General features: G+C 27.8%; 1 protein-coding gene across 1 annotated transcript in view; it reads left to right on the top strand.

Annotated features, from left to right (window-relative positions):
* The window catches only part of LOC136984056 (endoplasmic reticulum metallopeptidase 1-like), a 43,128-nt gene that overhangs the window by 24,409 nt on the left and 6,239 nt on the right, over positions 1 to 12,480 (top strand). The window contains exons 5-11 of the mRNA XM_067280977.1: positions 1,355 to 1,447; positions 2,085 to 2,297; positions 4,407 to 4,636; positions 7,176 to 7,359; positions 10,949 to 11,136; positions 11,418 to 11,573; positions 11,694 to 11,893. Coding sequence (XP_067137078.1) covers positions 1,355 to 1,447; positions 2,085 to 2,297; positions 4,407 to 4,636; positions 7,176 to 7,359; positions 10,949 to 11,136; positions 11,418 to 11,573; positions 11,694 to 11,893 — 1,264 coding nt within the window. The remainder of the gene's footprint in view (positions 1 to 1,354; positions 1,448 to 2,084; positions 2,298 to 4,406; positions 4,637 to 7,175; positions 7,360 to 10,948; positions 11,137 to 11,417; positions 11,574 to 11,693; positions 11,894 to 12,480) is intronic.

Here is a 12,480-nt window from a genome sequence, read left to right as displayed (position 1 = left end):
TTCAACTCAATCGTTATTGAATGTATTTTAAATATTTCATTTCAAGCCAAGTTTGAGACTTTGGCTCCTCCTCAGTGAACATAATTATTATAAAACAAATGTATACATTATAAAACCTAAACTGTTTCAGATCTCACTGTATATTACAAATGGTAGCATCAATTTGTATATTTATGTAGTTTTAATCAATATTACTAGTACTCTTCTCTAGTCACTTAAAACCACTATGAACTCTACTGTAAATGTGTTCTGGTAAGTAAAATAGTGAAAAAACTACAATATGAAACTGCAGAAACTTTGTGAAGACCCATGCAAAGACAGAAAGAAGTTTACCTCGAGTGCCACATCATCAGTAGATGGGAACCTCATTTGGGAGGCTTTCTTACAGAATGTTAATGCAGCATGTTTTCTGTGCAAGTGGTTTATGGGTAATTGAAAATAGTGGTTAATTCTTTCTGGGTTGTGTTTAATTAATATTTTTGTTGTTCATGGGACAGAGCCTAGTCATTTAATGATGTTTTAAAGAAAAATTTGAAAGTATTTGGTACCAAGAAGCTTGAAATTGGAGTAATGATGTCATATTGGAAATGAGGATGGAAGAAGGAGTAATGCTCATCAACCATTTTTGTTACAATTCATATCAATTTGAAAAATTTTGCATCTGTTTTCTCTCCAGAGAAGTTAGAATAACTGAAAGGTTTTTGTCTTTTAGATCATGTACCATTTCAGAATTATTACTTCAGTGAATTTATGAGTTGAAATATTAGCAATGTTTCTTAAATTAAATTTTATCTATATAAAATTATTTAATTACTTATTACAAATTACAGTAGAGCATCGATTATCCGACTCAATTGGGGACTGGGGTTGTTCGGATAACCGAAAAGTATGAAAAAATACATTATTAGTATAGTGTATTAGGTCTGGTTTAAATACTAGCCTCCCTTTCATGGTCGAGCCAGTGCTGCCAGCTAAAACATGCAAAAATTTAACAAAAATAATATTAAAGTAGCCAAGACATAACCAAATATTGTAGCGCCACATCACTAGCGGACATTTGAATTTGCCAACTAGAACGGAATTGAGTTAACCGATAAGTCGGTTAATCGGGGGTCGGATAATCGATGCTGTACTGTATTATTATTTTATGATGATACAATATTATATTTAATATAAATTCTTACTCTGATGATGATGATAAAAGAAAATTGTTTAATCTTTATAAAATAATAAAGATTTAAGTAGAATTAGTTTTGAAAATAAATAGTATGTTTCAAGTTTTAAATAATGAAGTTATAAGTTTTACTATTTTCAAAAGATTGGTTTATTAAAGTCAAAATTTTCTAATTTATAGGTCTTGATTTTGCATTTGTAAAAAATGGTTATGTTTATCATACAAAACATGATACTCCAGATTTTGTAAATCCTGGAAGCATTCAAAGGACAGGTAATATTTTTCAAATATTATGTAATGTAATCAAAAGTGTATTTTAAAGTATAGATTATTGTAGAAACTTTTATAAAGTTCTAAATATATTGGAAATTTGTTATCTGTTACTGTATTTTTTTATTGAACAGATGTCAAATAAAATAATTTATTAGAAATTATAATATTGGATATGTTTCAATATTATGTACTGTGCTACGTATCTACACTCAGACTGTTTTAAATATTTCATATAATAATTGCAACAGTTTCAGATAAAATAAAATCTATCTTTCTACAATGTTGGATTTATGTTATTTATATAAATGGTATCCAACAATTTTATCTTCTCTAATACATTATGTATACATTGTATATGGGCATCATTCAACAGTTTGTATATGAACCATTTTCCCTGGAATACCCAAAAGAAAAACCTTAAAATTTTTCAACAATATGCAGTTTATGTAACATTATAAAAAAGCATTCCAAAGGAAATTTACATATATTAAAAATAAATTGGCTATAAATGGGTTAACTAACAAAGTGTTTGTTGTTATATGTTGTTGATTATGATGTTTTACTGTAGTGATGTATAGATTAATACAAAATTATTGAAGGTTATGTAAGTTTAAATATATTTATTCTTTTTTTTTAGGTGAAAATCTGCTTGGTTTAATTGAAAATGCCCTTAATTCACCATATTTAGGTCATCCAGAAAAATTTAAGAGTGGAAAACTTGTATATTTTGACTTTTTAGGGCTATTTTTCGTAAATTATCCTGCTAGTATTGGTGCTATATTAAATAGGATTATTGTTGTGTTACCCTTGATTCAAATTTTCATGAGAATACGTTTTGCATCAGGACCAAGTAAGTATCATTTAATGCTTTGTGTGTACACAAAATTGAATATTGCAATCAGAATATTATCTTTCTGAAGGAAAAAGTTTTCAGTTTTTTTGTTATAGGGATAAAATTGATTACAGTTCAATGTTCAAGGCATTAATTTCATCTTTTGAATATTTTAAGTAGCTGAATGGAAAAGCCATCTTCAGCTTTGATCTGAATAAAGATCATTATAATTAAAAATTTGGAACACAGCTATTGAACATATCTAATTAATAACATATGAAATTAGAGTAATGCCTATGAATGTAAGCACATTACAAAAAATTTAAGTTGCTGAATAAATGGAGTGTAAATTTGAATTTTTCTGTCAGATGATTAATACATAAACATAAGTGAAAAATTTATTTTTACAATGTAATAAATAAATTTAAACATAAAATAATAGATATTTGAACAGGAAAACATATGACATCTATAAACTAGCTCCCTTTCATTCTCTTCAAAAAAGGAATGTAACAGTGTTATATGCTTTTCCTAATGTAATTAAAGACTTTAATCTTTTCACATCTTTATTCAACTGTTAAGAAGACATTATCCACTTAGATTGATGGAATAATTACACGTATATTTTTTCTAGATATGATAGCATTATTAATAAATATGATGTATGCCTTGTACAGTACATAATATGTAGAAGGAACTGTTGGACTCCCTTAATTTTACTTTCTCTACAACAGAGCAAATATCTAGTATTGATAAGTTCACAATTATTAGAATGATATATCTTATCAATTTATTGTTTAATATTATGTTTTAAATATTTATTATTTTATTTTTAAATTTATTTGTAATGTAAAACGAATGTTTTATTTGTGTTTATCATCTGACAGAAGAGTGCAAATTTAAACTGTATTCATTCTATCAGCTGATACTTTTTGTCATGCACTTGCATAACAGACATTATTTTAACATTGAACATTGTACATTATTTTAATTTTCAATGTTGTTCATTTAATATGTTGAATGGTTGTATTCCAAATTGTAAATTACGTTATTCTATATCATATCATAGATGGAGTAATAAATATGAGCAAAAACTTTTTTCCAATAAAGTTTTCTATTTGATTGCCTTAATTAGTAAGCTGCTTGCATGTTACTTTCCCAGCTGTTATAGAAAATAACATGGGTAAAGTATGATGATAGGTCAAATCTTGATCCCAGTTTTTATATATGTGTTAACATTTTGACACTTAGACATTTAAGGAGTCCAAAAATGCAAAAAAAGAAAAAAAAAACAGAATTTTGTAAGGTTTTTTGTTTGTGTCAACATGTATTTTGCATTATATCAGGATTGGATGAACTAAAAGTTTTGAACTTTGGCAGAGTTATGTGGAGAATTGATGCTATTAAATTTCGTGGTTAATGGTCAAAGGGCTGAGGAGATAGAAGTGGTCATGTGTCCTATGTTGAGTGGAGTCAGACTTAATGAAAATTTTAGTCATTCTTAGTGATTTACAGTTTATTAGAAACTCATCTCTAACCTCAAAATTCAGGTTTTTGCCTTTTATAATAATTAATAATATAAAAATTATTTTTTAATAAAATATCATAAAGATGGCACCACACTTTGTACTAATGTGTGATGGTGTTTTTTAAGATAAATATTTTTTTAAATAAGAGTAATTTTGCTGAATTATGAGAAATTTCACTAAAGCTTTTGTTGTTTTTTAAATTTTACATTGCAATTTAATTGAAAATTATTGTCAATCCTCATGGTCCTTAACTTCCTGTTTAATTGCTGGGAGAGTTGAGCAAGAGCCCTTTCCTGCTTTTTTTTATTTCTACAAAAATGATATATTTTTAATGAAACTTTGAAGAGAGAGATGTCTTAAATACATATTAAATTGAAAACTTTTGATCCTTAGCTAGATTAATGTGTTAATATTTCAAATTTGAGTGTTACTTTATACGTTATACATCAAGTTTAGATTTTAATCTAAATTTGATGTATAACATATAAAGCACCTACAATTTGATATTACTGTATTACAGATGTGTATTGAAGAAAATATTTTTCAAACATGAAAGATTTGAAATTTTAATGTATTTTATAAATTTTATTTTCTTTAGAAAGTAGTCCAATTCACGAATTGAAAAGGCTTCTAACTGCTTTGGCAATATCTATTGGAGCATTATTTGTTTCTTGTTTTGTGTGCTTCAACATAGCTTTCTTTCTTGGGTGCATTGGTGGTGCAATGTCTTGGTACAGTAAACCGTATTGGATATTTGGATTATATGTTTGCCCTTCTATAGCATCTATGATTGCAGTGCATTGGTATTTTGTAATTAGAAGAAGGAAGGTAAATATTATAAAAATAATTACAGTAGACTCTTGATACTTCATACCAAAGGAATAGAGGAAAAACTTTTAAGTAAATGACATTTCAAATTTTAGAAACTGCTATCATTTTAGTGAAATTGTAAATAATACAATACAAACAATATTGTTAAACTTAAATACACTATTTTTCTACTCTTTAAATATGTTTGTGTTAGACTTATATATCAAAAAAGTCCAATGAGGAGAAAAATGACCAGACTGCATTGTGGCTTTACAGAAAGAACTTTGACAAGAAAGTTTTCATTCTGGCTGCTTATAAAGAGGACAATGCATTCCAGCATTTTTATCACATATGCAAACAACAATCTGCCATCTTAAATCTTATTGAGAAAGAAAAGTGGAACTGGTTCAAAATCAATTCAGTCATTTGTCAGTTTTTATGTGATGTCACATCAGCAACCATGTCTGGACTCTATTAGTTGGGCAGCAAGAAATGTAAACTTGATCAGTTGTTGTCAGCAGTTGTAAACTCATTGCTTGCAATGAGTTTACAACTGCTGACAACAACTTCATCAATGTACATGATATGCCCTCAAGTTTATCATTTTTTGCTCAGCCTCAAATATAACATGTGGAAATAAATAGGACTTTGTAAGCTGCAACTGTAAAAGATACTACATTGACCAAAATGTGAAAATGATGTTTGAAAGATATCAACTGTAATTTTAGGTGTTATTTTAACTGTTCCTGCAAATATAATTGAGCTTGGCGCCAACATTGTTCTTAATTATTATACATATTTATTCATATAGCCTAAACTGTATCTGCTACTACAGAATAAACAGGAAATAGCTATCACACATTATGGTATGTTGATAATGCTGGAACACATTATGATCATATTTTTTTTTTAACAGTCCCAACACAAATTATTGTATTTTTAAAATTCCAGAACACATTGTGACTCTCTATAAGCAGGTAGGGTGCAAAATTGCTTGTTGTTGCCATTTCTGTAAAGCCAGAAGACATTCTAGCTGTTTTTTTTTTTTTTCTGATTGAGCATTTTTAGTCTTTGAGCTAACATATGTACAAAATAACAAAACAAAGATACTATTGGTGAAATGTCTGTTATGAGTTCATCATCAACAATTCATTGTTTCTTATGCAACAATTTTTTGATGCAGTCAACCACTTTACAAGTATCTAATTTTATGAACGATGTAGTTTCTAGAAAGCCCTTAAAAGCTCAAGAGTTTTTCTCCTTCCCTAGATATGAGGAGCAGGATATTTATCCTTGACAGGATTTATTTCTTCCTCATCATCATTGATTGTTTCTTGCATTTGTTCTTACTTCATTATTGATGATTTCAGATAAGTGTGTACAGGCAGCTAAGTCATTGACAAAATCTCCTAATGACACTTTTTCATCAATCATTGCTGTAATGAGATTGGCCCAATCTTCAGCAATATAGTTGGTAGATTCTGATGGAAATTTCAATTTATTTGAAGTATTGACAAATTGGTGACTGAAACCTATTTTTATAAAGCAATTTGCAATGATGCTTTGTTAATCATTTGCATTGCACCTAGTAGTTTCATACAAACTCATCTGAACCATCTTGAATAATATGCAATATTTTTTGTACAATAACTTTCTGGGTCATAACTTAAAGTTTTCAATGAATAGCTGATTTAAAGGCTACAATCTTGAAGTTGTAGTTTTGAGGAGTAGAACTCACCAAAAGTGCACTCTAGTTAAGAATAAAAATAAAAATTTTTCTGGTTTTAAGCAATCATGCAGATATCTAGCTTTTTTCAACCAGTTATAAAATAGCTCTGATGCCATCCATGTTCTCTTATTTGCTACATATTATGTAAGTAATGTGTGGCATTGGAAAATCCATCAGGTTGAAGCTTGATAGATATTCCAATTAATAATAATGACAGTTTTTCATTATTTATCATTTTTCCCCCAAAAGAAGAGTTGCACGTTGTTTGTTTTTCTGCAGTCTTTATTGCAGATAAATTTTCTGGTATTGACAAAATTTTTAGCTTTCTCTTGTATACCATTTCTATCTACTTCAGAATGAAAATGGTCAATACGTTTGTTAACTGGTCACTATTAACTATGAAAATACCAGTATGCAATTCAAACTTTACTATGAAATTTATACAGTATTGAATGTTTAGTTCTAAATAAGAAAATACATATAGACAAATGCATAAATTCGATCGACCAATTATTCACTAAGTTGTCAAATCAGAGATGTATTCATTATGTCTTTAAATTTTCAAAATATAAAAATTTAAAAGGTAGCAATTTTGAAAATGCAAAAGAAAGTTCACAAAATCAGACATGAAATAATCTTTGGATATTAAATTTTAAGTTTGCAAAAAATTACTTTGAATTATAGAAACAGAATGCATTGATTCTATGGGAATGAAGTTGGAACAAGAATAAAATTCGAGTTAAGGAAATTTGACTTATCGAGAGTCTGCTGTATTTTTTAACTTTAAAGATGATAGGAAATAACCATAGTTAATTAAATGTTTCATAGGATGGTGGTGATGATTGGTTAGCAGAAGAAGTTAATTTTGAAGCTGCTCGATTATTTTGGATTATGCTGATGTGCATTATCATGGGTTGTAATTTTCATTCCGTCTACACCAATGCGTGTTTCTTATTTTTTCCTACTGTCTTACGTCTGTTAGGAGATTCATGGGTGAAGTCACCTGAAAAAGGTACTTTTTTTTCTGTATTTAATGATGGAAACATTTTTATTTTGTGTTACTATTGATATTTCATTAAATATTCATTTAATTATTTCAAAATGTTTTAAATATTTTTTTCATATACAGTATATAATATAAATAAACAGAATAAAAAGTTATTAAATAAAAATATTTTTGAAAAAATTAAATTAGCTTGATTAAATTAACGGATCACGAAATTGAATATTTCAAAATTATAAAAGATTGCTATTTTGGAAATGGTCATTAACAATTTTATTAGAAAGGAATTTTAAATAAACTAGTAATTATAATTTATAAATAAAAATTAAGAAAGAAAGAAAAACTTTTAAAGAAACACGGATATCATTTTTTCTATAATTGTAAGTATAAATTTACAGTTATTTTAAATAATTTTACTAAATAGTTTTAAAAAACTAAAATTCATTAAAGCTGATACCTTTACAATTATTATTGTTGTAAATACATAATAATTTTTTTATGATTTGCAACATTTCATTGTATTCACGATTTTAGTCAAATTGATTCTTTCTGGCACTGTATGATAATTATTTAAAAAAAAAATAATTTCAAAGTATTCCCATGCATTTTCAATGTAGGTGCAGATTCATTTATTGAAGGTTTCAAACCCAATTCTAAATACAGGAAACGTTGTGTAACATGATTGTTAGCTTCCTATAAAATTTTGTACAATATGAAACTATGTTGAATGGGACTATATACCAATAGAAGAGGTTTACATTCAAAAGCTAACAAAAATCTGTCAAATATGCAAAAATAGAAGATTTTCAGCAATGACAAATCCTGTAATGGTCTGGATCAGGCCTGGCCAACCCACGGGCCGCATGTTTCCCGTCACGTTAAATTGTGTGGCCTGCTAAGCAATGTTATATATCTATTAAAACTTTTGTTTCCCATTATGTGTTTATACCAAAACAATTAAATAAATGAAAATTTGCATGTGTCATTGTTATAATGCACAAGTACAAATTCTTGGTATAACAATAAAATCTTATTCATTTTGTATTTGTTTTACTTTTTTAAAAGCATGTTTGCCTGAATTGTGGCGTACCGTAATTTTACGTGTAATCAAAGTGGCCCACGAAACACTTTGGGTTGGCCAGGCCTGGTCTGGATGATGATAATATTTAAATTTCATCTTTTTACAACATATTCCTTTTCTCCTTTTAAAGATGATTCAAAATTTATATTTTTGATTCTAGAGAAATATTCTCTCTTAAGCAGTGCTTTTTTAATTTCATTAAGAATTTAAGGCTGAATTTACTGAAATTTAATATACAACAAAAAATTTTTTCAGTGTGATTCTTAATGAAAAAGTTTAGGGATACATAGATTAATAACTGGTCAAGAAAAAATCAAAATAACTTTATTAAAATCTTAAGTTATAAACTCTACATATTAAAGTTTCTGGAATTTTCTAGAATTTTATAGTACAACATTTATTTTAAAAACACAAAATAGTTTATTCAAGAAAATAATTGCCATTATACTGAAGCTCCTTCTATCATTGGGCAAGTCATGGATTCCTGTTGAATAAAACTCAGGCTGTTTTGATTTGAAGAACTCTACAAGGGCAGTTTTTATCTCATTATTAGCAAATTGATTTCAATCCAAGAAATGTTATATGAAATGGAAGAGATGGTAGCTGGATGGTGTAATGTCTGAATTATATGGAGGATGGAGGAGAATCTCCCAGCCTAGATCAAACAGTTCTCTAGGTCAACCTTGACACATGGTCTTGCATTAAGATTGTGAAGAACTCAAACATTGATCCTACACATCTTTCCAATGGCAGCTAAGTGAAAAACTGTGGCAGACTGGTCACAACCAAGTGTTTTTCTTGTTTCTCCTGTGGTCAGGCATGGGTTGCTTTCACAACTCTGCCACAACTCTTCTTCCTGTTAGACAGAAGGTATTCCTAAAAATGGCTTATCTTCAGCTTCATATTGTCCAGCTTTAAATTTACTGAACCAATAATAGATTGTGGAACCAAATTCTTCCGAAACAATTGTGCCATATGGTGATAAGATTAAGCAGCTTTTATACCAAATTGATAATTGTAAAGACACACGCAAATTTGGCCACAAGAAAGTGTTGGCAAACTTGATATATTTAAAAAGTGGTATTGCCACACACAATATCTTTTCACTTATGATTGAGCAAGTCAGCACACTTCATTTACATACATCACAAGAAACTTTTAGATGCCATCTATTGGAGAACAATTTTGAATATCCTACAGATATCTGGAACTTCCAGAAACTTTTGCATCAACCCAATATTTTAAAATCCAACTTATTATTACTTACTCAATCTTCTTTACACACTGGAAATTCATACAAAAAATACACTTACGTAAGAACCAGATAACCGGAGTGGTTAGTATTAGGGTTGCAAACGTTTTTGTAGCCCCGTCTAGGCTCTTCTTCAGTTCTTTTTATTATTACTTATAAGTGTATGTTAAAATGGAACTCTCCTACAAACAAATGATATTACTGTACAAATGTGTTTATATTTCTCTGATCTTTTAACTATACAAGTAAATTTGCAATTGTTTACAATTAATATAATTAAATTAATTTTTTTATAAACAGTAAAACTGATTTTATGAGTTGGAGATGTAAACATGTTCCAATGAGCATAATCTTAACCAAATTCTTTTCTAGAAATTTGATTTAATATAATTTACATTTACTACACTTGCATCCTTTTCAAATAACATGAACATATACTGCATTAACAACATTTAAATAATGTCAGTGTAAAATCTTGCCCTGTTTTTATTCTTTATTTTAAATTTATGTAATGCTTCCAATAGCTAGTTGGAATTGCCACTAAGCATTGAATGTTAACTTTAAAGCTTTTTAACACACAAAACATTTAATATTTTTTCAAAATTTAAGATTTTTTTAGTAACACACTTGATGTCTCCTTTTGACTGCACTATTTTGATTTTTTCGTAAGATATCTGATTTTGCTCAAACATTTTGTACAGTTAGTGAATAAGTGATTGAGTGAGGTCAATAAAACTTTATATATATAACACTGATTAAAATCAGTATATAAGATATAGTATTGATAAACTACTGTAATATAATTAACATTGAAATAATAATGATATTAATACTGATTATGTGGTTTAAATATTTTTATTATTGAAGCGACTATGTCTCGTCTCTAAAATCGCACTGCTGTCAACGGCTGTACACCTTAGAGGTATGAAGGAGTACATGTCAGGAGTTATAATTTGTCACAGAGTATTTGGTGCCCAAATCACGCGCACATAAAATAAACCAGACTTGTAGGTAGTCAGGGGACTGAGAATCGGGTCAAAAGAAAATACGAAATGCTGAGACTGACTGTACAAATAGGTGCGAGTGCAAGATTTGCGCATGCGTTGCTCACGCTCTCCTTAGACATAGTCTCGTCCCAAAAATGGCTTTGCTGTTTTACTAATTCAATTATAATAAAACTTCATAAAAAGTTTCATTTAATTATTTATACATTATTGTATTTGAACATTATAAAAATAAGTATTTATTTTTGTCTATTTCTCTAGATTCAAATAAAAGAGTGGTTATTAATTTAATTATGCAATTTTTTCCACTGTTGTTGGCACTGTCGGATGTTTGGTTAGTATATGAAATATTTATTCCAATTATGGGAAGAACAGGTGCTGCTAATCAACCTGAATATTTCATTGGAATTATAACTGGATTTTTTACCTTCTGTAGTTTCTCATATATTGTGAGTATATTTATCATATGTTAATAATTTAATTTCAGTTGTACTGCAAGTAAAAATATATTAATATTCTATATAATGAAAAATAAAAATTATCACAACTATATATTACATCTTATTTATGACGAAAGGCAATTTTAAGAAATAAATTTGATCAAGCATTAATATAATTAAAAGTACTATATTTAAAAAAAAACTATTAATAAAATATTTTTTTAATATAAACTACAAATTATTTAAATTATTTGAATTTCTTTTGATATTAAAAATCATTTATATTACAGATAACTTTAATACAACTTGTAAGAGAAATTCATAAAACATTGATAACATTAGTCGTAATTACAATAGTAACATTAGGAATTATTTGCTTAACTCCACTTGGATTTCCTTATTCTGACAATCCCAAAAGTCCTTCACTGCAAAGATTTTTTATTATGGTAAGCTTAATAATGAATTGAAAAAAATAAATGTATTTAGTTTAATATTTAAGAATAAATTTATATGTTAAATTTTAGTTTTTTTTTCAATCATAAGAAATAAATGTTTATATATACTAGCATATAGAACGCACATTTCATAATAAAGCTGGTGAAATAACAGCAAATGACTGGGGATTTTGGATTGTACCATTGGATTTTAATGGACCAGAGTCCCTTTATCCACACATTTCAGAACTTAAAAATGCTGAATTGATGGATTGCAGTAAAGAATTATATTGTGGAATGCCTTATTATTTTCCAGTTGTGACAAAACTCAGGTAAAACTGCCAAACTGTTTTTTTTTTTTAAATTCAAATACTGCATGTGTTGTATGTGTTTAAATTTTCATTTAAAATTTACTAAAAATGCAAATAATCTCTTACATATTATGAATGAAAATTTAAAGTCCTAGAATAGAGAATAACTAATTGAATAGGCACAATGTTTGTGTATAATTTATTATTTCTATTCATTTTAGAACAAAAGAAAGGTAACAGATTTATATCAAAAAATATTAAGCAACACACTAAAAAAAAAACATAAATAGTTTATGGAAAATGTCCCCTTTTTTATAAAGACTAAAGATTTTCTTGATTTTAGTAGAAGTCAACTTTATTTATTTATATCATAGTTATACAGTTTGTTTCTTGTACAAGAATTTGCGCTGTAGCAGTTTGCTTCAGATTTTTGCAATGTCCACAGGAAGAAACACGATGAGATAGATATATCTAATGTACAGACGCATTATTATTTTTAGGGAATTTAGTTTATGTCAAATCTCTTAAGCCTGAAATAGCTTAAAATATTATACATATGTAATATTTTAATATATAAATGTAGGTTTTATGTGATTAATAATAATTTC

This window comes from Centruroides vittatus, unplaced genomic scaffold (assembly GCF_030686945.1).
Source record: "Centruroides vittatus isolate TY-2023 unplaced genomic scaffold, ASM3068694v2 contig_900, whole genome shotgun sequence".
Taxonomy (NCBI): Eukaryota; Metazoa; Arthropoda; class Arachnida; order Scorpiones; family Buthidae; genus Centruroides; species Centruroides vittatus.
The sequence above is the reverse complement of the archived record's forward strand: the minus strand, read 5'-3'. Positions and strand labels throughout refer to the sequence as shown.